The sequence below is a fragment of the Pongo abelii genome, chromosome 11 (assembly GCF_028885655.2).
Source record: "Pongo abelii isolate AG06213 chromosome 11, NHGRI_mPonAbe1-v2.0_pri, whole genome shotgun sequence".
NCBI classification, from domain to species: Eukaryota; Metazoa; Chordata; class Mammalia; order Primates; family Hominidae; genus Pongo; species Pongo abelii.
The window spans coordinates 27,275,471-27,300,948 of NC_071996.2; the positions used below are offsets into that span (position 1 = coordinate 27,275,471).

Consider the following 25,478-nt stretch of genomic DNA (forward strand, 5'->3'; position numbering starts at 1 on the left):
TGTGGGCACCAGGAAAGCAGGGAAGTACAGCCCTATCTCTGAGAAGGAAGCCATGACTTTGGGATAAAGAGGCTCCTATGGACATCCATGGCAGGGGCTCTGGGAGGACAGGCCAACCTGGCTGCAGGTAGCTTCTGCAGGGGCTGCTGCCTGAGTCAGTGTTAAAGCCCAGGCTCTGGCCTGGAGAAGAACAGGGCTAAGAAAAGGACTGCCTTATTCTCCTGCTTTTACCATAATATTTCATGCACTAGTGCAGCCATGAGTCTTCCCAATCTACTTATTCAAGTCCCAGGATTTGCCTTTCTCAATTTAGGAATAGGGGTTGAGAGCTGTGTCCAAAATCCTGAGTATTCCTTGCCTTCCCACCCAGCTCCTATCTAACTTTGAGTTTCTATGGCGGCCCAGGACCTGGTCTAGAATTGGTGCCCGATGGCTGCTTGCTGGACTGAAGGTGGGCATGCAGGTTGCATGTATTACACGCCAGGTTCTGCAGGAAAAGTCTCTCATGTCACAGAAGAGGAAGATGAGGCTCAAGAGGGTTATATGACCTGTGGAAAATCACACACCTATGATGACAACAACCACAGTCCCACCCTAGGCTCTGGGATCGATCTGGCAGCAGGTCTGAAGGTGGCACATGGCACGGCCACTTGAAATAATCAAGGACAAGTGGTCAGTTCAGCAGCCTACACTAAGCAACACAGGTGTGAGCCAGCGCTATCCGTGAAGCTCACATTCCGGCAGGTGTCACTGGCAGTCACACCTCGGCTGAGGCCATACTCCAATCTCTTTCACCAATTCTCTGAGACCTGAACCAAGTCACTGCCCTCTCTCGGGACTCAGTTTCCTCCCCTGTGAAATGAGGGCATTGACACCACACAAGATCTCTACAGCTTCTCACCACTCATTCATCCATTCATCCAATGGAGGAGAATGTTTCCTTCTGAACTGATGATGCAAGTAATCTACAGCCATGAGGTTACTCATCCAGACTAAGGCAGTTCCATGGAAACAGTGCTGCAGACCTTGTTTTGGCCCCTAAAACATTAGTTTCTCCAGCATCAACTATCACATCAGCCCATGATGAACACTCATGGTCTGACAGCTCAGCGTACAGGAGGAAAGAAAAGTTCTGTCCTGCGCTGGGTGTGGCAGGCCAGGTGTCCGGACAAAGGGGCAAGAGGATGAGGGAGCATGGGTGAGACCTGGGCATGGCCTTGATAGCTTTGCACGTCAATCCTCTTATACTTTTGAAAAACTTTGCTTTAAAAGCCATTACTGTATATTAGCCCAACATGTTTATACATGTTAGAAATTGGAAAACTTTCCAAAACTGTCTAGAAGGAAACAGAACACTAAACCTACTGGTGAGAGCTCTGCAGCCCCCTGCAGAGCCCTCTGGACAGTCCCCCTGAAGAACCCCCTGGACTGAAGGTCCCCCTGCAGCCTGGAGCCTGGAAGGGGGTGACCTTTGACCTTGGGGAATGGGTTTGCTTGCATTTCCTTCCTTCCTTAGTACCCTGAGCCACTCTACTCCCCTGTCTTCAGAATACAAATACAGAGATTTGATTTCACTGGTGCTTTATGCCTTTGGGATTGCCAAATTGTTCCCTCTCTGGCTTCCAGCATCTCACTTCTGGAAACCTTTCTGTAGTTTAAGCAACACTGCCTGGTGATTGATGACTATTTTGCAACTGCTATCAGTTTACTATTTTAACCAATCTATCATAAATCAGGAAGAGGAATGCTGGACCCAAGTGGAGAGTGTAGCTTTTGCTCATTACCTAGGAGGATTATAGCCATTTCATAAAATCTATTATCTAGGGAAAGGATCCTATTGGTGAGGGCCAGCAAAATTCATTTCATGCTTCAAAAGTTTGTGATGGGGCTAGCTAGGGGAAAAAAACTAAATTGTTTGGAAGGTGGGGATCATTATTTGTTTAAAACTCAAGAACAGCCAAGACTGAGCTGCGCCCATTATACCAAGTGGCACTTTGTGTTCAAATGCAAAGGCACTGTTGCCCCAGGGCCCAGCCCCCTGACCACAGCCCTCCCAGGTCTCACAAACATGGGACTGGCTAGGGAAGTGTGCCCCAGGTTGCTTCTCTCCCCTCCCTGTCCCCACTCGGGCCAGGCCACTCTCATGAATTCCAGGCCCAGAAATGGTCTTCTCTGTGACTTCCCTGCCAAAACAGCATTGGTACAAAAACAGGCACATAGACCGATGGAACAGAATAGAGAACTCTTGGCCCAGTCCTGTCTCAAGATAGCAGCTAGAGCCATGTCCCCACACGACCACCTGGTCATGTCCTTCCCACTGCACTGAGAGGATCCCAAATCTCATGACCTCCAATACCATGTGCCCGCCCCTGCACCTTGCTTCCTGCAAGGTCCAAGGGCAATGACCTTTCCCCTCTTCCTTGAGCTCCTCTTTCCCTCTCAGAAGATGCCACACGTTCTCCTTGCCTTGGCCTGGAAAGTCTCCCCACAAAATGCACAGAAGGGTCCTTCCAGGACACTGCTGCTGCATCCCTACCTGTTACCTGAGGGTTCCAGCCACCCGCCCCCTCTTCCCTCTACCATTTCTCTTCTAGCAAGTCACACTCTGACATGATTTGAGGTCACAATCACCATTTTCCAAAAGGCAGCTCCCAGGAAGGTCTCACCTCCTTACCTAACTTTGTTTCTGAATGGCAAAGGGAAAATGCAAGTGTCCCCAGGAGGAAGGGGGCCAGTTGCCCCTGCCTGTTCCTTCCCTGCAAGGCCTTAGGGGCAGCATCACCTCCCACTGGAAAAAGTCCTCCCACTTTTAGGACCTCTGGGGCCCAGAAGGCAGGGCTGGGTAAGGCCCTTTAGGAAGTCAAAAGAAGAAAGATTCGATAGATGTTACAAAGAAAAAAGACGATGAAATAAAGTGTCTTCTAGATTTTGCCAAGCCTCTAGAACATTCCTGTTCAATATGATTTTGTTTCCTTCTCTCCTATACTTAACTTTCCCCAAATTTATTCCTCACGCGAAAACAGCATAGTCCCCCGGGAAGCTGTGTTAACACACACATGTTTTTCTCAGCAACCGTGAGCTGGGACTCGCAGACAATAAAGCTTCTTGTCTGGAGTCCTCCTGGCAGCTCAAACCGCGGGGAATTGAAGTGGCGAAGACTGAGCTCTCAGAAGCCCGGCTTTACCGGATCTCAGAAGAAACTCTCAGTTCAAAGTTCTCACTGGTACCCCGAGAGTTCGAGGGGCTCGGAGTACATCCGTTGCGGGGCGGGGGGGGCAGGAAAGAACGCCTACGGCTGACAGTGTGAATCTTCCAGAGCCCCCAGTCCCTGGCACGCTCGCCTGGGTCCACGCAGGAGCCGCCTAATTTTCTTGCTCCATTTTCTCGGCAGTGCCTCCATGCCTCCCCGCACATTGCCTCTCTCTCCTCCCCTCCAGCTGTGTCCACCCAGTTCCTTTCTTTCCTCCCCCATCCTCCCTCCCTCCTTCCCTCCAGCTCCCCCCGCCTGAGGCCCAGCACAGCCTCCCTGCCTTGGCGCCTACTTATGCTTGCTGGCTTCAAACTTGGAGCGCAGCAGACAAGGGGAAGGGACGTGGGAGAAGGGCGCTGCAGGCCAGGCCTTCACACACAAGAGCGGCCTCATCAGCACTCCTTTCCAGGGAGCGTCTCAGGAAAAGCTGCCGTCCTCCTTCAACTTACCCAGCGTGCGGGGAGGGCGGAGGGACGCAGCACCCAGAGGGGCGGCGGTGCGGGGAGGGCACTGCCCAGCGGCGGCACTGCCCAGCGGCAGGAGAGGCGGTGGACCGCCGGGCTGGAGCGCAGGGAACATCAAGTGGCCGCCGAGGGAGGCGGGGCTGCATGAATCATTTATAACCGGCGGCGGCCAGGGTTTAGGAGCGCTCGCTGGCTGGCTGGCTAACGGAAAGGCTGGCTGGACTCGGGGATCCAGCCACACTGCTGGCGGGCAGTGTGCTGTCCTCCCTGCGGGTGCCTTTCTCAGACTGGGGCCCGCATGAATTCCACCTCCTGGGAGAAGCTGCCGTCTGCATGCCTTCCAGGGGCAGCGGCTGCCCTCCAGGGTCTGGAACTTGGGGGTCATGGTGCCTCGAACTCCTGACTCTGTGGCCCCAAGAGGAAGAGGAAGCTGGGTGGGATCTTAGGGGCCATGTGGACTAGGAAGCCCACTGGGTAAGAAGGGGAAATTGAGGCCCGGGAAGGGAGGGAGACTTGTCCAAGGCACACAAGGCTGTGAAAGACATGACTGGCCCCCAGGCCACTGTGCACCTTCTGAGCCTGCTCCCTGCAGTTCCCTGAGGGCACTGAGAGCGCAGAGCCAGGAAGTGCAGTCCCTGCGGGTGGTGCAGGGGAAGGTGGCTCCTCACACACAGGGGTCATGGGGGGATCTGAACCCACATCCCCAGCCAGCCTGAAATGTCACTCATCGAGTTTCAGTCTTTTGAATCAAGCTGTGGAAAATCACCCCCACCCTCTTTTCCCTTCCGCAGGGAGTGGACACATGAAAAGTACTTTGGGACAAGGAGTTCCAATCAAACAGAAGATTGGAACCTCAGCACCTCCAAAGCTCACGGACCTGCTGGTGAGGTCTGCCAGGACTGCTGATTCCACTCAGCCACTCACCACCTGCCCCGTCTGCCAGGTGCCATATGTAAGGATGCTGCATTTTCTGCTAATGGGGGTGGGGGATGGCAGGAGACATAATGGGGTGGGGGGGGTCATTGCTATTGTCATCATCACTCTTTGCCACCCCAATGACATTCTATACCTTCTTTTGCATCTGATCTCAAGGCATCAAGAATATGAAGAAAGGCTCTTCTGTCCCCAAAAGGGAGATCTTACCTTAAGCAATGGGATTACCATTAAGTACAAGACATTTGACATTAATCCCAGGACAGGATGGGAGGAAGGGCCCTGACCAGGAGGGGGGCACTCCAGAGTCGGCCACCCGCTTCCCTTGCCCTGACCTGTCCTGTAGCTCTCCCTGTCAGAGGCTCAGACTCCATGTCCCTACCCGAGACCCTCTGACTGTGGCCAAGCTTCAGCCCTACCCTATCCCCAACACCCTCTGCTACATTCCTGCAGGAGCACAGGCTGAGGCCTCTAGAGTAAGACATGTTTCTTATGCAGGAGGCAGGGGGCTATGGGACCCCATCTTAAGCCAAGAAATCAGCTCAGGCCTGCATGGGCCTTCCTTGAATCTTGAAGGAACTGTGGACATCTTTCAGCATGGGGAGCAAGACTGAGTCCCATAAACACCAACTGCATCCCCACTCTGAGTCTGGGCAGTGCTGCCCACAGGCACAGGGTGTTGGGCTGGAAATGGCCTGCTCTTCCCTCTCTTGAACAGGGGGCGTGCCAGGTCCAGAGAGAGAGCCTGGCCTGCCTGGGGTACCCGGAGTGGGACACATGGCAAAGCCTTGAATGCAGAGGGGCTGCATGAGCAGGCGTTGGCTGGCACTATCTGAGTGCCGCATATACCCTCCCCACGGCATACAGCAGCCCTTGAGATGAGTCAGGTTGCTTCCTGGGATGGGAGGGATGGGGAGAAGATGGTCAAACCAGACGCTGCTTCAGCGACACTTCTATAGGGCCATGGGGTTGCAAAGGGATCAGAGGTTTGTCCTGGTCACTTACACAAAAAGCTCAACCCCAACGCTCCCGGGTCAGCAAAACTGAAAAGCAGACCCCCTCCTTGGGTGGTACCGCCTCCAAGGGCACTGCAAAGGCCACAAAAAGAAAACAAGGGAAGGGAATCAAACTTTTCCTTAGCCTCGGGGGAGCACTAGACCATGCTGGAGGCTGGTGGAACGGAGCCTCCAACTCTTTCCTGATGGGACCATTGCCAGAAGGACCCCTTCCCTCCTAGTGTCGAGGACAGAACACCTTAAGTTCAGAATCCTGATCCTTCTGACAGTAGTCGGGTGGCAACTGTGTTACATGGGGGGCAGGGCGTCTATGCAGACAGTAGGACCTGGCCCAGTTACTGTTTGCATGCAGTGAGCTCATCAGTGAGGCTCCTCTCCATGCAGTGGCTGCTCTGGAACCGCGAAGGGCTGCACTGACACAGGCAAGCGCTCAGACACTCGAGCCACATTTAGTCAGCCCTTCCGGCTCAGGCTCCCCAGCCTCGATACTACCCATAGATGGAAGTGAGTGAGGCCTCGGGCAGAATCCCAGGGCACCATCACCAGCCCTTCCCCTCAGCTTCCCTGGAGCAATGTTCAGGCTCAGAATGAGGCATTACCGAGTTGGAAGAGACCTGGTTGGACCCCAACAGTGAATGCCCCATAGAAAAGGCTGCTCTCTGGACCCCACGGCCATCTCCAGAGAGACCCCTTCCCAAGGTGTCTGCAGCCTGGGCCAGGCCTTCCATAGGCAGTGATGATTCTGAGCTGGTTCTCTTCAGCCAGGCTTAGAGGAGGAGGGGTTTGAAGAAATGCCCTTCCATGACATACAAGTGCCCCACAGAGAGCCAAATACCTGCTCAGGTAAGAGAGGGTGGGGCTGGGCGAGGTGGCTCACGCCCATAATCCCAGCACTTTGGGAGGCCGATGCGGGTGGATCACGAGGTCAAGAGATCGAGACTGTCCTGGCTCGCTGGGGATCAGCTGGGGATCAGCTGGGGATCAGCTCTGCCCCTTGCCAGCTGCAAAAACTCAAGTCTTGGGTTTTCATCCATGTTGACAACATCTGCTTCATAGGGCTGCAAGGTGACCGGAGCACCTGGAAGGGGCTATTGCTGTGGTTGAGCCATTGGAGGACTTGGCCTAGACAACTCACAACTTGGACTTATTCAAGACCAACGAGAGGACAACATGCCTGCTGATGGACTGACAGGAGTTTCTGGGAGACCCTGGGAGCATGAAGCCCACAAGTTCCCCAGAGAGGAGCAATTGCAGGCATTTCTCCGGCAGCCGACCACTGCCTCTCAGGACCCTGGCATGCCTTGGCTCCAGCCAGTGCCCGTGTTGCCCCTGGTCAAGGGCTGCCTGACCCAGTCAGTGCTCGCCTCTTCCTGACCACGGTCTCCACCCCACGCCTGTGATTGCACAAGCCCAGGGCTGCGGAATCCACCATGGGCCGTGTCTCCTGCTATGATGAGAGCCTTCCTTGCTTCAAGCACTAGGACTCCACGTGAATAACACACAGTTCTTTATTCTGTTTTAATCAGATGCTTAATGATTTTCAGTCTACTTAATTACTAGTATTATTTTTTAAATAGAGGTTTTAACTGCATCTATGTAGTATCTTAGCCACAATGTGGGTTATCTGGGCATTTGTGGGCTAACATGGAAAGCTACTCATATTATGTTACATTATTTTTTATGGGAAAATGCAATTTAAGTTCCAAATCATTGATTTATAATATGTCGACCTTTGAGAACACAGCTCATTTGTATGTGGGAATAGCCTGTATTCAGAACAAAATAAAGGGTCTGATATGTCCTGGGAACAGCACAGATAAGCTGAGTCACAGGAGGGCGAGGCCGCGGCAGCCCTTCCAGGAAGCCTCTTGCTTGGAGGAGGAGTTGATGGGGCCGAGGCGTCAATGTGAACAGGAGAGAGGGTGGTGTCTGCTGTGTCTGCTGTGTCTGCAGGCATATTAGGGTCAATGGAAAGGCCAGTTTGGCAGCAAAATGACTTGTGTGTGGAGGGCGGCTGGAGAAGTAGACAAATTCCCAAGGGCAGTCACTAGACTTAGAGGTTACCTATTGGGCTTTGGTGGAGCCAGGGCAAGTTCTGGGTGTGGAGAATCCTGGTGGCAGCCTGCAGGAGGAGGCTCTGTGAGGGCCCGTGTGGGGACACTGGTAGGATGCCATGGTCTTCCTGCGGGGCCGGCACACACAGATGGGAGGGCTGCTTCCGGGAAAGGTGGTTCTGGGAGACACTGTCCCCCAGGACAAGAGCACACAGGCTGGCCTTGACTGTAGTTTTGTTGCCTGGCTGTGTCCATTTCCCACCTGCTGTTTTTTACATGGGTTTTCCAGGGCAACCACTGCCTCTGGAAGCTCCCTCCAACTGGGGAGCCAGGGAGGGAAAGAGATCCGAGCTACAATCTCATGCTACCAATGAACACAAAGTACAATTTGCCACCAGCCCTATTAGCTGGAGGTCTGAGCAGGCTGTCCTCTTAGGCAGGAGGAGCCCTGCTCTGAGCCGGGGCCAGCCTTCCACTTTGGCTGTATTGCTAACCCCACACTCGCTCACCCGGAACCTCGGAGTGCCCACCCTGCACGGGCACCGGTGAAGCAATAATGAATAAGATATTGTGCATTTCCTCAAAGATCTGAGAAGGCCCGGGCTTGGCCCCCCGCCTGCCCAGCTCAGCACCCTCACCGGCCCACCTACACACTAAGTGCTCACGATGGACCCACAAGTGCTTCTGGCTCCCACAGCTCTTGCCAATCCACCCAACAGATGACAGAGAGATGGGGTCAGACACAGCTCAGCATGTTTTACAGATAAGGAAACAGGGGTGTCTGAAGTCACACGGATACCTTAGTGGCAGGGCAGACATAACCCAGGAGTCCCGGAAGCCCCCAGACAGCAAGGCCTGCTGTGTCCCCAGTACCTTGTGCAATGCCTGGCACACAGCAGGAGCCTGGCGGAGGGGTGGGCGAACTGCATCCTTATGTTAGGAGGCATTTCCTGTGTAGGCATTTGTTTATTCCACAAACATTTAGCAAATGCCTTTGGGCCAGGGCTCACCCCACATTCATTCCAGGTTTCCTTGGAAGCCCTCCTGCATAGACATCTGCCCTCTATGCGATAACTTCCCTTTGCCATGGGGCTGCCTCTGCTTCACCATTACATAGCCTGTCACCCAAGCCTTGCCTGCCAAAGCAGGAAAACTTTTCTTACTTGTTTCTTGCAGGAAGAAAGAGGAAGAAAAGACTCACACACGGGCCACGTCACCCCTTCTGGGGTGCCTGCACAACTCCGTGTTCCTCCTCCCTATCTGGGGTGGTTCACCCCTCAGATGTATAATGAATCAGGCACTCGCTCATTAATAAAAAATGACAAGCGATCACCTCATTGAAATCTGCCGAGCTGCCAGAGCCTGCAGACACAACCCCTGCCTGGCTCTGCAATTCCTCTGTGGTCAAGCGGTAATGAGTCTGTGGGGTGGACGGGCCAGCTAGTGAGCATCTTAGCACTAAACGTGCAGGCAGGGAAGTCACCTTTCTGCAGTGGACAGCCTCAGGACCGGCAGGTTAATGCCTTTTTCGTCTGTATTAACAAAGGGCTCAGCTCAGCAGGCCCCAGGTCCCCCAGGGTCAGTGAGCTGGGAGAATGCCACGGGCCATGGGGGGTTAATCCCTGCTGTGGCAATCAGCAAATCCCTGTGTCCAAATTCTCAAGAGGGCCCAAGAGCAGCCCAGGCTTGGAGACTGAACCACTTGGATGCTTTTTTGTTTTAAAAAGCAAGTTGAGTGAGCAAAAGGTCTTGACAGGAGACTGGATGACTATAGCATGGGTGACTCCAGCCACAGGCCCAGGACTGGGACCCCTCCCAGGCTCCACCTGGAGCTGAATTACAGGGGCAGCAGGCCCATCCAAGGGCCATACTATAGGAGGTGCCTCCAGGAAGCCTGCAGGGGCCTGCTCAGCTTCTCTCATGGGGCACACTTGCTATTTTATATTCACTTCAGCACCCACTACATATGGAGTTTCACAGGCAGGGCTGGAGTCTGGTAGAATATGAACCGCACTGAACAGACAGCACGGAATGGAATTTACACTTCATCACTCATGGGCTACATGGCCTCAGAGACATCAGGAACCTCGGGTTCCTCACCTGTAAAATGGGTGATAGAGACTCTCTTGCAGAGAGTAAATGGGCTCTAATCATCACCCAGTCATTGCATAATAAATGACAGCTATCATGATTAGGGTGGGAGTCTAGGGCTTCAGGATTTTAAAGGCAGAGTAGTCCAGCTTCTGTCTCATGCATCATCATTTATACCATTTGCATCACCATTGCACACTCCTGTGTGCTGGCCATAACAGATCTCTAATTTTTGCAACAATCCTTGGGCCAGGTACATGAACCCTGGCCATATTAGAAATGGGTTAATCCATGCAGGGCCTCAGGAAACCAAGTGGCAGAGCCAGGGTCTGACCCTAGCTCCTTCCTCATCACCATGTGTCTTGTACCTGGGCTGCCCCCTCACTGCTCTAGAGTCCCAGACGGCTCCCTGTTAACAATGGGCCAGGCCCAGGATCCATAAGGAACCCTGCCTCTTCCACACAGGGCCTTCTTACAGGCAAAGGGCTACACCCAGGTCCCTCCTGCATCTTTTGACCCACCAGAACCATTGCCTGAAATGCCCTCCCCACATCTCTCCCTGCAGCTCAGCCATTCATCCTTCAAGCCAGCCACCTCCTCAAAGTGGCCCCTGACCACTCCAGGGTCAGTGACTGCTGCTGTAGTCTGCTCCCAGAATCTCGAAAGAGAGCCAAGTCCCAGGGGGCCCTCTGAGCTTCTGCAATGGACACTGATAGCGGGCCTGATCATGGGCAGCCCCAGGGCCTGTGTTGGGGGCCTGAGAGAACCTCAGGACCTGAGGACAGTGAGCCCCACCCTGCAGAAGAAGAAGCCCAGGGTAGGTGATGGGATGAGGCGAGACCTTCATGCAGCTCCTTGGGGGTACTGGAACTGACCGAAGCCATCCTCAGGGCATGCTTTGGTACTGACCGCTCGACCTTACTCTAAACACCTGAAACTGGAAGACAAATCTGAAGCCCACCCCGGTCCATTACCTCTGCTTCTTGCCTAGAGGACTTTAATGATACACTCCGATGCACTCTCCTTGGTCCCTTCAATCCACCTTCACACCACAGCCAGGAGGAGGGCATGCACCTGCCTGATCACCACCGTGACCTCTGGGGAGCAGAGAGAGGGGCAAGGCTTGTGTTTCTGCACGTGCTTCAGTACTGTTTGCACATGTTCTAGAAAGTCTGTAAAACTTATTAATAACAAAAAAAGGAGTATTGGCCGGGCATGGTGGCTCATGCTTGTAATCCCAGCACTTTGGGAGGCTGAGGTGGGCAGATCGTCTGAGGTCAGGAGTTCCAGACCAGCCTGGCCAACAGGCCAGGAGGTGGAGGTTGCAGTGAGCTGAGATCGCACCATTGCACTCCAACCTGGGTGACAAGAGCAAAACTCCATCTCAAAAAAAAAAAAAAAAAAAAAAAAAAGGCCGGGCCCGGTGGCTCACGCCTGTAATCCCCACACTTTAGGAGGCCAAGGCAGGTGGATCACCTGAGGCCAAGAGATGGAGACCATCATGGCCAACATGGTGAAACCCCATCTCTACTAAAAATACAACAATTAGCTGGGTATGGTGGTGTGCTCCTGTAGTCTCAGCTACTCAGGAGGCTGAAGCAGGAGAATCGCTTGAACCCGGGAGGCGGAGGTTGCAGTGAGCAAAGATCGCATCACTGTACTCCAGCCTGGTGACAGAGCGAGACTCTGTCAAAAAAAAAAAAAAAAAAAAAAAAAAAGGGAGTATCTGTAGGGCTGTTGTGAGGCAGAGCTGCATTCACTCAACACAGCTTCCCTGCTCTTGTTTCAGGAAACAGCCCTTCCTTCAAGAGGGGAAGGGGCCACCCTTAAGCTCCAATGACATTCCAAGACAAAAGGAGATGAAGCAGAGCAAGCTCTGCATTTGCAGGCTGGAGGCCTAGGCTTCTGCTTTTGCCATCAACTCAATGTGTGATCTCAGGGCCTGAGTGGCCTCACCTGTAAAAATGACAAAGGCCTCTCCCATCCCTGACATTTTCAGACGTTTTGGAGATCCTAAGGCAGAGTCCCAGAAAATAGCAAGTAACTTCAGAAGCCTAGCCCCGGGCAGTCTCCTTTAGAAGACAGAATACTGCTTAAGAAAACCCTTGTAATGAGGCTATTAGCCAGTTCGAGGGGAGGGGGCACCCGCTCTACCGTGCCTCCGGAAAGCCTGGCTCAGGCAGAGGCACAGCCAGGGCAAGAACGCTCCGGTCCTGCCCAAGCCTGGAACACGCACGCAGAAGACAACTCGTTGCAAAACCCATGGCCCCGGGGATAGAGTCTGCCCTACATTAAGAAACACTTTCCAAATGAGATAATTATTTAATAGGTAATAAATGGAGTTGGAGAGAAGACAGTGGGAATTCAGTTGATTAAATGCCTGTGCCCCCCAGCACTGCAGGCCCTCCCCAGAGCCCAGCCTCCTGCCCCACATCTCCTGACATCATCTCATGCTCAGCTCACCTCCACCATTTCCTGCTTATGGATAACCAGCCTCTGGCCACTGGGCTGCACAGAGGGCCCGAGCCACAGGGTCCACATCAAGGCAGCAGGCTGAATCCAAGCCATCCTGCCTGCCAGCAACTCAGCAGCTTGTGTCTTCCCCCATCCTACCCAGGGGACTAGCAGGCCAGTGGCCAAGAGGATGAGACAGGGCAAGGGTGGAGGCGAGAGGCCAGAAACATCAGAGGCTGCCCATTGTTGTTCACTAGCCTGGCCCTGACCCAGAGTCAAGCTTCATCTATGCCCATTTTAACTCAACAAAGTAGCCTTGATCAGTCTTCAAATCTATGGACATGGCGGGGGGATGGGGAGAGACCATCACCCACTGGCCACATGCCAAGTACCACAAGGAGTACTTACATATGCATTTAATTGCTCAGGTTTGTTTATATTTTGTTTCTTGACAAATAAAAACACTGAGACTCAGAAAGCTTAAGTGACTTGTTGAAAGCCACACGGCTGGCATCAACCCCGGAAACCAATCCCACCCCTGCCAGCTCCAAACATGGGCTCTTTCCCCAGCACCAAGCTGTCATTCTCCCCCGCCCCCTGAGCACTCAGCAGGTGTGTTCACCTAACGTGAGCTCCCTTCTCACCTCAACCACCCTACACAGAGGCCAGGTGATCCCAATCTCAAACAACTGAAGTTTCCCAGTAACCTTTCCATCGACCCACAAAAGATGCTCTGAGCGACTCCTCCAAGGAGAGCTCTAAGAAAGGTGCAAGGGAATTAGAAGCAACCGCAACTCTGAGTGAAGGAGCTTACTATCTCAGTGGGCCACGAGGAGAAACAAGCAGAGTATCAGAAAATGGGAAGGAGGGTTTACAAGGGCCCAGGGCCATCATCAGGCTGTGAGTGCAAAAAGAGATCAGAAACTGGTGGTGGGGGGGGGGTTGATCCCCTGTGGGCTACAATGAGGTGGGACCTGGATGAAAATGGCTGGAATATAGCAGGTGATTGATGAAAAATGCATTGGATAGGGGGTGGCCTGGTGGGTGGATGAATGGATAGGTGTTTGGGTGGGATGGATGGGTTGATGAGTAGGTGGGTGTTTGGGTGAGGTGGATCAGTTAATGGGTGGGTGGATGGATGGATAGGTGTTTGGGTGGGATGGATGGGTTGATGAGTAGGTGGGTGTTTGGGTGAGGTGGATCAGTTAATGGGTGGGTGGATGGATGGATAGGTGTTTGGGTGGGATGGATGGGTTGATGAGTAGGTGGGTGTTTGGGTGAGGTGGATCAGTTAATGGGTGGGTGGATGGATGGATAGGTGGGTGAGTGGGTGGGCAGATGGGTAGGTGGGTGGTTGAATGGATGGAAGCTCTCTAGTCAGGATATTTCCTCTTCTCATCTCTCTGTCTCTACCCTCCTCCCCACCTCACTCCTCTTTCCTCCATAGCCATTTCAGTTTAGATCTTTGTGACGTGCAGCTGACCACAGAGTGGGCAGTGACTTCAGAGATTAAGATCCACAGCCCTGCACGTCTTGGATGCATCACTAAGCCCTAAGCCTTCCCCTGGTCTTTAGGCTAGCATGGCCAAAAGGCATGGAAGGATGAGCTTTTCTACCCAGCTTTTCCTCCACCCCATCTTCCATAAGCCCCGGCACACACCTTTATTATCTCTGCCTGCCCAGGCAGCTCCCACCTTGATATAAATCAGAGGGCTTCTGGGCCCAGTTCAACCCAAAGAGGGCTAGTCCCTCCAGGCCTGAAAGTGAGCCAAGCACACCAAAGGCCCAAGTCCTCATCAGAGGCCTTTCCGTCTGGATTTTATCCCCATTCCAGCCACACGAGGCTTCTGCAGACGCCCCTGAGGAATGCAGTGGGGCAGCCAACAGAGCAGCCCAGGAAAGTGCGGGTCTGCCCAGCCATGGGAGGGCAGCGGTCAGGCAGGCAGAATGACACAGGACTCAGGACTACAGTCCCTGGAGATCGGGGGCCCTGGAGGTTCTGTTGCCATGAGGGTGTTCTGTAGGCAGCTGAGCCAGCTCCCTTACACAGTGGCTGGTCCCAGGTCAAAGCCAGGTCCGGGCACTGCAAAGTCTACAGGAAGTGGAGATCGGGGCGGTGGGCAGGTCCACTTTAAAACAAGGCCCATGACTGTGAGAACTCCATCCAAATCTCTACCTAGGGGCCCTCCTGCTTCCTGGCCCGGGCACAGTCGGCCCAAACCTGCCATAAATGGGAGGCCTGAATCCCAACCTGGAGCCCCACAGGAAGGAGCTAGAAGATGCAACAAAGGGTGGCAAGGTGAGCGGCACGGCAGCTCTGATCCCAGAAGGCGCTGCCAACGCCCACATTAGAACCTGCCTGAGCTGCTAGAGGTGGGCACCCCCTGCCCTCACTCCCTCCTGGCTGGCATCATGAGAGAAGCCAGGCAGGCAGAACAGGCAGCTTCTCAGCCTGAGGTGTTGGAAAATAAGTGCGGGATGGACAGCAGGGAGAACTCAGGCTGAGGAGTCAGCAGCCCAGGGTTCAGTTCCAGTTGTACAGCCCTGCTCAAGTCACCTCCCTCCCTGAGCCTCAATTGACCCCTTTGTAAACTGGGGACAAGCACAGTGACCTTGCTTTTATCAAGATGGCATGAGATAATACAGGTCCCCAGATCCAAGTAAGCGCTGCACAAATGGTGCCTGCCGGTGTTTTAAATAGGGTAACTGACTTTCCTTAATGAACCTAATAGAACATATGTGTGCCTTCCTGAGTGGAGAGGAGGTCCAGCACAGAGGCTCAGAGCAGAGGCCCAGGGTCAGAGAGCCAGGGCTGGAAGGCTGCTCCACCACTTAACAGCTGTGGGCCCTCAGGCCCATCACATCACCTCTGTAGTCTCCATTTCCCCCACTGTCCAGTGACGATTATGGGACTGTTACCAGGGCTGTTGGAGGATTAAATAATCCAGTGCATGGAAAACCAAGCAGTGCCTGGAACCCTAAGAAAAGTGAGCTCGAAGTAGTTTCATCATCTCAATTCCCCTGGGGAGCTCCACAGTTTCTCTGGAGAGCGCCTTTGGGAATCCTGCTTTGGGGACTGTTTTTAAACCTTGTGAATATCCTCAGTGATGAGAAGAGAGTGTCACTTCACTCGACCTTCACCCATTCTGTAACCATGCTGAGTACTGGAGACACAGGGCCCTGAATTCACAGCGCTCCCGGGGGACACATGCTAATGGACAACGCACTGTGCAGACCGTTTGGGTAAAAAGCAGAGTGCGTCTGTGAAGCCACCTGATCAACCAAGTTTCTTGAGTGGCTCGCTCACTGGCTTTGAAGACAGCTCCAAGCACAAGAACAACCACGGTGCCACAGCTGACAGCTGCCTCCAGGGTCAGCGTGCAGCCGGGAAGCCCTCCGGGACCTCCCAGGGACCGTTTTCTCATAGGAGCTGTCTGCACAAACTCCTTCCTGTAGCCTCTTCCCTGATCATCTGCGAATTGTTTATTTCTGTGAGTTTGCGTGTCTGGTAGGTTCTATGTTTTCCTCTGCTCATTTGCTGTGTTTTTTATTATTCTTGCCCAAATAAACCTCCTCTCAAATTAGATGAGGAAATCAGGGTCATTCCGCGATGACCTCGAGGGGAGACTGCTCTGTGTGGAGGGTGTGCAGGGCTCCTGCCAGCCCACTAAGGGGTTCTGCCCCGTGCTGGCCCTGGACAGGCCGGAGTGCCCAGCCCTGGGCTGAGCCAGAGGCTTTCCAAGTGTGTTCTGGGCTAACAGCAGCAGCAGCAGCATCTGGGGACTTACAAATGCAAACTTTCAAGCCCCATCACAGGCCTACTGAGTCAGAAACTCAGGATGGAGGCCCAGAATCTCATGTTTAACAAGTCTCTTGGGTGATTCTGATGCACCTGACAATTTGAGAACCCCGTGCTAGGCAAACAGAGGGCACTCAAGAAGTCCATTCTGGTGCATATGCCTTCCTTCTGGTTTCTCCTCATCTTCAGGTGTGTCCCAGGCATTGAAAGCAGAAAACCTCAGAACATACACATCGTGGAGACCAAATATAATGGGTGACATGAAACACGACACCTTCTGCAGCTGTAGCCCCTCAGGGTTCCAAAGGTTCTTCTGGGATCCTGATTTCACCTGATTGTCACAGTCTGTAGCGGAGGGGACTGCTCACACACTCAGCAGATGACTGGGGCAGCCCCCCTTGAAGCAGCACTGGGCGGGTGATGTGACACATCCTGTCGGCCTCAGGAAAGGGAAGGCTATGCGTGGCTGGAACTGGCAGGCAGGCCCTCTTAAAAGTGGGACCCAAGTGTGACCAGAGGATGGAGGTGAACTGACAGGGCCTGCCAGGGTCACTGCCTATGCCTTGGCCTTCACACTTGCTGTCCTCTTTGCCTAGAAATTTTTGACCCTTTGGCAAACTTCTGCTCCTCTTCTGAGACTCAGCTCAGGAGTCGCCTCCTCCAGGAAGCTCTCCTTGACTCCCAGCCCTGCCCTTGGGCTGCCCTTTTGTGCTCTTACCTCTCTACATTGTAACTCCTACACTCTTGGCTGGTTTTTTTCCACCAGAATGTGAAGAGCTGGAGGGCAGGAATTTGTCTTATTTCCCACTATAGCCCTTGATACACAATAGGTGTTTGATAAATGCTGGTCAAATGAAGGAGGAGACAAAAATGGGCTCAGGGGAGCCACAGGCCACCATGGACAGGAAGTGCCTGTACATCTTGGCTGTTCCCCCAAGCTGCTCCATCTCATAGGGGACCCACATCCCCACTACCACCACCGTGCAAATGCAGTCCCCTAGACCCACCCTAGCCAGCTGCACCTGTAACCATGCCATTCAGACAGCACCCCACACAGATGCCAGGAGGCGAGAATCAAAGCAAGTCCCCAGGTGGGGACCTGAGCCCTGGGGCCTGCGAGGAGAGAGGCTCAACACACGTCATACAGAAACCATGTGCGTCTTTCTCCTGATAGCAACAATTTGGAAAAGCAAAAGGGAGACCTTCATTGGAAAATGAAGAAAAGTATGATTATGTCATCTTTTGGGTTTCACTCTCTTCTTTCTCTTAATATGCAATGGACTAGTGACTTAGAAAAACAACAGATCCAAACAGCCAGAAAGCTCAGCACTGCAATCCCATGCCAGCCCTTGCAGACTGGCAGGCCTGCTGCTCCTGCTAGACAGGCCCAGGGCCTTTCTCAAGGGAGACCCCTCTGAGCTGCAGGAGAATCTTCTACCCAGAACCAATGGTGGAACCATGTCACAGAATTTCTCTTCCATGACACCTCCTCTCTCCCCAGGCCCAGTCCCTAGTGACCTGAGGTGTCATTCTCTGAACTCAAATCTCCAGCTTCTGTCCTGGATCAAACTGCTCTTGGCAGCCCCATGCCTCACACCTTTGTGCCAACCTCCTCCTTGTCCTGGTCTGCCTGCACCTTCTCTGTCCCTCTGAAGGTCTCCTGGCCCTCCTTTCAGCCTCAGCTGAACCTAGACCTACCCCCCTCCAGCCCCCGCAGAAAGCCTTTACCAAAGGCCAGCAAGGTGCTGGCCCTCACTCGCCTTGCAGAGACAGTGTCATCTACTGTCTCCTGAGCGATCATGTCGAGGGCCAGAGTGGGTAGGGGATTTGGGATTTTCAATTTGCCCAAGGACGCACATTGCTGTCTTCTCTGTGCTCCTCTGTTCCTGGCCACTCTCTCACAGAATTCATTACACCCTCATTATCCCTTCCTGCGTCTGTCTCCCCCAGAGTGGGTGGACAGCACCTGACCCTCTTCACATGCCCAGAACCATCACAGTGGCTGCACACTGGGCACAGCGAGTGCTAGCTGGCTGTTCTGTTGAATGGCAAAGGTCCTGATGACCTACCAAGGCATACGGGGTGCTCAGTACCAGTGACAGCTCAGGGATCACTTCCTCACTGGGATGTTTGTATTGCAAGCCAAAGGAATGAACCTATAATGGTGGAATTCTAGGCTTCATCCCAAAGTGGGCTGGGGAGGCAGGAGAGGTATCTGTGGGCAGAGAAGCCTTCCTCAAACCAACCACGTAAACAGCTACCTCCTCTGTCTGTGTTTACAGGCGGCCCTGCCTCTGGAATGCTGGCATTGGTCCTAGATGCCATCCCTCAGAAACACACTCGTCCCTCAGTCCTGCCTCAACTTCACTGGCACGGACACGACCTATCATCTGGGGGTCCTGTCGGACAGCCAGCTGTCCCCCCAGCACCCCTGGTGGGGGTAGGCAGGAATGCTACGTGTTTCAGCACCTCCTTTGGCCTGCAGTGGCCCCACCCAAGCCCAGCACAGAGCTGGCCCGAAAATGGAGCTCAGGAGGAGCCCCACTGCACAGGGAACGGCTCTCTGCCCATCCGCCTCTGTGCCATCCGTAGGCCTGGGCAGGGTAGGGATGACTCCACGTGCTCCAACCTGTCCTCCTCCTCTCTCCAACTCCTGAAAGACTCCAAGCTCAGGTTCACCCTCCACACAGGCGAATGCCATCTGGGTTCTAATCCTACAACCCCCTTAGGGCCTTCCCCACTGACTCTGGGCCTGGGACTTCTTGCCCTTAATGTGGAGTCAGGCCCCTTGTCCCACCTCTGGCCTGCCTTTCCAGTCTCAGCTCACTCTTCAATCGACTGGTGCATTTCTCCAAGACGTGGCAATGCCGCCCCAGGCAGACCGGCCTGCCCCTGCTACCAGATGGCACCGCTTGTATTCTCTGCAAACCCGCTTCCTAAGGCTCACGCTATCTAAGCTTTCAGTTCTCAAATGGGACCTCCTGGGAGAGGCCTCCCCCAGTACCCAGTGGGGGGCATCTCCCAGTTACCCTCTCATGCCCACTCTATTTTCTTCATAGCACCTCTCCCTGAAAGTGTTTCACCTGTGTGTTGACTTGTTGATTGTCTATTCCTCCTCACAGGAACAGGAGCGCCATGGAGGTGGGGACTGCACTGGTTTAGCCCAAGCCCACTGCCTGATGCCCGGCTGGCACTCACTGCCTCCTCTGTGTTCGGGGACAGTGTGAAGACCTCCCTGGTGGGGCCTTTCAGTCTGCCTGGAGCTACACCAGACTCCAGTTCAGTACCAGCCAGGCCCCAAGGGCAGGGACCAGGCCTAAGTCACAGGCAGTCATCCCCGGATCTAATGACCCCAGGCACACAGCAGCCTTGACAAAGCCTTCGTGGTCATGCTGCACGTCAGACAAGCCCGTCCATAACCTGCAGGCAACAAGAGCAGGGGCCACCTCCAGTCCCCTGGCCCTGGGGGCCCACGGGCTGCATTTTTGTGTATTTCCAAAAAAGTAAATCCAAACAGAACAACATAGGACTGAAAACTCCTCACTTGAGAGGTCACTCCAGTCCCAGCCCAGCCTGGCCATCATGACCTCCCTTAAGGTGGCCCAGCCCATGGTCCCAGGAGCACCACTGAGAGGCCTGTTCCATGCTGCCCTGAGTCCACCCCCAGTGAGTTCTTGTTACAAACTGGGGCCCATGCAAGTTCTTTCATTTTAATTTTCATGATTCTTTTTCTTTTTTTAAAAAAAAATCTAAGCAATCCTGCATATGATTTTTACACTTGATCTTAGCCAAAAGGCTGAGAAAAGATCTGCGTATGATTTTTTAAAGAACAAATAGCACCGAAGGGCTTATAATGAAAGGCAATAGTCCCCTCCCTGTGCCCTGGAGGCAACCACTTTTAACTTTGAAAAAATATTCCTGCTCTTAATTCCTCTGGCAGCTATCTGATCTATATTAAGGAAGGTATTAAAATACCACGTTTTGATTCTTTAATCCTATGAGCTTAATGTTTCTCATTTATCGGTTATTTATACAGAGGACAACTCAATTCACTTGGACCTCCCTCACCACACACAGAATGGTGTATAAGGCCAACCCCTGCCTCCCACACAGTGACGACAGCAGCTCCTGATCCTCCAAAGGCACCACGGCTGCAGCCCTCTTCTGGAGTCCCTCCCCTGGAATCCCTCAAGCCTCTGCTCTGACTGTAGAGAGGGGGCAGCTGCACAGCCCCGGCCTTGCTATCATTCCCTTCTTGGGGGTCTCCCTCCTGGGACCTCAGGTCTTCCCTGCATTCACTTACTCCCTTACACTGTAAGTGAGAATCCTTAAGTAAAGGCCAAAGATATACAGAAGGTAAATGCTTTGAGTCCCTCCTATATGACTGAAGATAGCCTTATTCTCCCCTCCCATCTGCCTGAGAGCTTGTCTGATAGTTTCATTGCTAATTTCCCAGGGAAAATTCACTGACTTCACACACTCACTGCTGTTGATCAAAAAGGTAGTAGTTTAGTCCTCCTTCCTTTGTAGATGACCTAGGCTGTTTAGTTTTGTTTGTTTAAGTTTTGTTTTGTTCTGTTCTGTTCTGTTCTCCCCTTCTCTAGAAGTTTTCAGAAGTGTTACTTTATTCTTGGTTATTTGAAATTTCACAATCACACTTCTAAATTATTATTTTTTTTTCTTTTAAAGTACTGGGCACACTGAGGGATGTTTTAATGTGAAGATTTTTGTCCTGATCCAGGCAATTTTCTTGTATTGTTCTTGTATAACCTTCTCCCATCTGTTTTCTGTTTCAGTTTCTGAAACTTCCCTTAGTCAAATACTCCATCACCTGCCTTTGTATTGCACCTTTCTCAGCTTTCCTTTCAGATGTTCCAGTCTTTGCTTTCTTCTTCTTTTCATGAAATCTCATGTGTCCCTTTAATGAACTTTTTATTTCAACTATCATATTTTTAATCTAAAGCTCTTTTTTGTTCTCTGAATATTCTTATTTCATAGCATCCTGTTCTTGTTTTATGGATGCAATGCTTTCTTGGGCCTTTCTGAGGATACCAATGGGTGGGAGGTCAATTTGCCTGCTTACATTTTCATCTCCTCCTGAATTCCGCTGCTTTGGGAACCATGCTTTCCCAGTCGTCCATGTGGACATTGCTCTTTCACGTAGCAGCCTTTCTTCAGATGTCAGTCAAACCCTGGATGTCCACTCACATTTAAAGAAGAGGGACTGGAACCTTGGTTGGAAGTTCTGCATAGATGAGGGGGGCTTGTCCGATGGTAGCTTTAGCAATTCCATAGGGAGACCCCCAAATGCCAGAGTGCTCCAAGCTTGGCACTGGGATCTAATACCCACAGGGTCTGCCCTGGTTACCCCAGAGAGTTACCTTACTTTCTCTACAAAAGAACACAATTGCCACCATCATCATCATCATCATCATCACTATTGGCATAAAAGATAAACACCTGGATTCTAGTCATTCTATATGGGAGGTTGAGAGGAAGAAAGGAATCAATGACACCCATTTAATTTTTTTAAAACGATGGTAAAATATATATAACGTAAGATTTACCATTTTAACCATTTTTAAGTGTACAGCTCAGTGGCATCAAATACATTCACGTTGTTGTGAATCTTCAAAACTTTTCCATCTTCCCAAACTGAAACTCTGTGCACATTAAACGTTAACTCCTCATTCCCCTCTTCCCCAGCCACTGATAGCTGCAATTCTACTTTCTGTCTCTGAATTTGACTACTCTAGGGGCCTCATATAAGTAGAATCATGAGGACGTGTCCTCTTGTGTCTGGCTTGTTTCACTTAGCGCATGTCCTTGAGGTTCATCCATGTTGCAGCATGTGTCAGAATCTCCTTCCTTTTGATGGTTGAATACTATTCCATTATATGGTAAGCTACAGTTTATCCTTGCCTTCATCATCCGTTTAATCTTAAAGCCACTTAGAGTAATAGCTGACAGAGTGTGCAGACCTGTCCTTGTCACACAGGGGCAGGAGTGCCGCTCAGCTCTCCAGAGATGGCATCCCAGGCCCTTCCCGCCACTCCTTCCTTCTTCCTAAGAAAAGTGACTATCTGTGAGCTTCTAGGCCTCTCCACAGAATGTGTGGCCCAAGGCCCACATCTTGCTGTCCCCAGTCCCCACACCCCAGTGTGGGTGGCCTTCTTGACAGAGGACTAGCTATTTTTAGTAGAAATGCAGAACTGCCACCATTTTTAGCAGAAAGGCAAAGGTGCCAAGGAGACTTCTTTCTCCTCCAACTCTTCCCTCCCCAGGGTCTCCTTCCTGCCAGCGCCTTCTGCAAAAGTTGCCAAGAATAGGATGAACAATGAAAAACAGACCTAAGTTTTCATCCCTGTCTTGAGTACCCTGCCTCCACCCAAAATAAAGAGAAAGGCTGAGGCGACAGGGACAACCCCAGGGGCGAGTCGGGAGGCAGAGCACCTCCCTGCTGCGAACTCCCTGTGTGGCCATCCCCACTCTGCTCGCCGGTCTCCTGGTGTGATAAGATGAGGGGTGAGGCTGCATAGCTCCCAACGCCACAGAGCTCTTAATGGAGGAGCCCCACGTTCTAGCCGGTGCAAACCCACGGGCCAGGGCAGGAGGCTTCTGCTTGCTCTGCCGCCCCTTCCAGGACAATTGCAACCAAGCAGCAGAGTCAGGCCCATCCTGGGAGCTTCCTTCTCAAGTTCAGAAGCCAGAGGCATTCAAAGTGCTTGCTCAGGTGTGTGCTGCACGGTCTGCGGGGGCCCGACAAGCTCCGTCAAGATGCAGCCTGTATTATTCATGCCTTCTCCCTCTTCCCACAGCTTCTGAGGGAGGCTGCCACCATGGCCCGCTCACAAGGGCTGCTCTGAGCACTGCCCCTGCCTAAGCGCCTGCCTTTAATAAAAGATAAACAAGAAGTGCCATGTGGGGACAGTGACATCTGCTGCACCCCTCCCCACAGCGGGTTTCTCCCTTTCTGGGATTTGGAGCCACATGCGGCTGGGAAAGAGGGCTGGCAGGGATCCAGCTGCAGTCGTAGGCTCCACGCTGGGTCTTGGCCTCAGCTGTATTAAATCAACTCCCTGGCTCCAAACAGGAACCACCCCCCCACCCCCCACGCAGCCAAGGCAGGAACATCTGAACACCAGGATCTCCCAGCTCACTCTGGGAGGCCAGTGGCAGTTTCCAGGGCTGACATTCAGACTTCTCCAATCCAACCCCCCAATCCATCCCCCAATCCAAGTTCACCAACCCCCCAATCCAAGTTCTAGGCGGTGGCAGGCCCAGAAACAGCCATTGCTCCGCTTCCTTCCATCGCTGGAAACTCAGGAGGAGCCTCGCAGGAGTTCTCTTTGGCTGTCTTCTCTTCCTCCTGATCCTCAAGAGACATGGAGGGCAGGGGGTCCCTGGGTGCAGTGGTCTCTCCCGGAGCTGCATGGTCCTTCTCATGCCTCTAAACGCTTTTGCCTGTGTGGACCTCCTCCTCCATAAGACACATTAAAAATTATATTTTACTAATGTGTTGGTTTAAAGACGAATATAATCCAGGCTTCTGGGCTGGATTATATTCATTTATTTTTTTCCGATTATTAAAAAATTAAAACTTTTTGGGCCCATCCCAGGATGACGAGCCCTCAGCACAGTGCCTGCTGAGCCTGATGGAGCAGTCAGCACTGTTCTTCCTTGCCAGAGCCTCAGGTTTTCCCAGGACTATTCCAGGAATTCCCTAAGTCCCAGGTAAACCCGGATGATTGGTTGCCCTCCCCGCACCTCTTGTTTCAGACGCAGAGTCCCCGAGAAGCAAGGACAGCCACGACGGTCTAACCATCACAACCCCCAAACCTGGAGACTAAACCAGAGTAGCTGAGCTCTTGCCACAGGCCAAGACTTTATTAGGAGCTGGAAAGACACAGCTAAAACCCATGCTTGCTCCCAGGAGCTGCAAACAAACAGCTGCAGTGTCCACGCTGTGCAAGGCCTGGGCTGAAGACACAGTCACTGTCACTCCTCTGAACACAAGGATGCTTCCATCTGCACAGCAACTCTGAGATGCAGCTAGAAACATGGGTTTTATAGGTGAAAAAAGAGAATCTCAGGGAGGTCAAGGAACTCACCCAACTGGCTTTGAAGGGAAAGGGCTGAGGACCAAGCTTGGGGCTGCCCAGCTCCACGCCTGAGCCATGGTTTTGCCAGAGCCAGACTCATTGAGGAGAACCAAACACGGCTGCCTCTTGACCTGGTACACCAAAGTGGCCTGGAACGGATGGGCAGGACAGGTGCTTCAGCATGACCAGGGGCTGTTGGGAAACAGCCTGGAGAGGTGCCAGCCCCTCAGGACCCCTGCAGAACAGGTACAGTACCACCATCTGTGCACTCAGCCCACACCAAATTACCAAGTGCCCGGAGACACAGCAGCTGTGAAGAGCCCCCTTGGAGAGCTTGCTCTAACAATGCAGATACCTAGGCACCTCCCAGGCCCAGCCAGTTATGGATGAGGCCTACAAAGGCTCTCACAAAACCTCTTCTGAGTGATTTTTGCTGAGCAGCCAGAAACAGAGAGCCCAGAATTCCACCTATCTCTCTCCAGACAGATGCACATGGAAGGTCCAGGGACCAGGAGCATGGTGTAATTAGCTCCGTCCAGCAAGCCAGGAAAATGACCCCAATTGGGTGGCTTTGAAGAAGGTGGAAGGGAGGCCACTCCACAGCAAGAAACCAGAATGACTGACGGGGGAGATCTAAACCAGGCCCACTCCTCAAATGACAACACATGAGTATGTCTAGTCGTGCTTTGGACCCCCCTAGTGACATCTCCCAGCTGACCTGGGGAAAGGCAGAGCCCCCAGTGATGTCCAATGACAGATCTAGATCCTGGCTCTGTCTCTAACCAGCTGACTGACTTAGATAATTCCACTTAGCCTCAGTTTTCCCATCTGTAAATTGGAAAGGGTTGTTGTGAGGATCAAATGAGCTAACCTGTGTAATATTTAGTCTGATGTCTGGCAATTAGGAAAACCTCAGCAACAATATCTACGTGATACTACCACGTATTCCAGGCACAATACCTGGAACCTAATAAGTAATGAATATTTACTAAGTGGATGATTTGCCACAGAAACAGAGGTATCCATGCAGGTATCACCCCATCCCATGATTCCAATCAGGAAAGAATCCAAGCAGTGTCCCGAGTTCATTAGTGGTAGAATGAGCCAAGTCAGCACAAGAAGCTGACCGGGGCTCCCAACTGCTGTGCTGTTTGCTTTCCAGGTCTCCCAGGGAGCACCTCTCCAGTCCCCAGGCCACCCAAAGCTGGGCGGGGTGTCTGAGAAGGAGACTGGAGGCAGCCAGCTCCAGCCAACTGGCAGCTGCAGCATGTGAGCACGGCAGAAAGTCCAGGCCCATGTGGGCGTGCCTGGGCCT

At 52.6% G+C, this 25,478-nt stretch overlaps 2 protein-coding genes and 1 long non-coding RNA gene across 12 annotated transcripts in view; 1 reads left to right on the forward strand and 2 right to left on the reverse strand.

Annotated features, from left to right (window-relative positions):
* Positions 1-25,478, reverse strand: part of GLI2 (GLI family zinc finger 2) — a 256,865-nt gene that overhangs the window by 121,262 nt on the left and 110,125 nt on the right. For 2 of the 10 annotated variants that reach the window (XM_054549222.2, XM_024243719.3), the window contains exon 1: positions 3,700-4,099. The exons of the other annotated variants lie outside the window; for them this stretch is intronic. In XM_054549222.2, coding sequence (XP_054405197.2) covers positions 3,700-4,099 — 400 coding nt within the window. Of the gene's footprint in view, positions 1-3,699; positions 4,100-25,478 lie in introns of those variants that run through there. 10 annotated transcript variants of the gene reach the window in all.
* Positions 3,885-7,480, forward strand: LOC134759579 (uncharacterized). The gene is made up of 3 exons (XR_010135959.1): positions 3,885-4,188; positions 4,506-4,666; positions 6,720-7,480. It is a non-coding gene; the product is annotated as an uncharacterized LOC134759579 (long non-coding RNA).
* The window catches only part of LOC134759578 (uncharacterized), a 61,498-nt gene continuing 47,552 nt past the window's right edge, over positions 11,533-25,478 (reverse strand). Inside the window, exon 2 of the mRNA XM_063712727.1 lies at positions 11,533-23,541. The gene's annotated coding sequence lies outside the window, so the exon portion shown is untranslated. The remainder of the gene's footprint in view (positions 23,542-25,478) is intronic.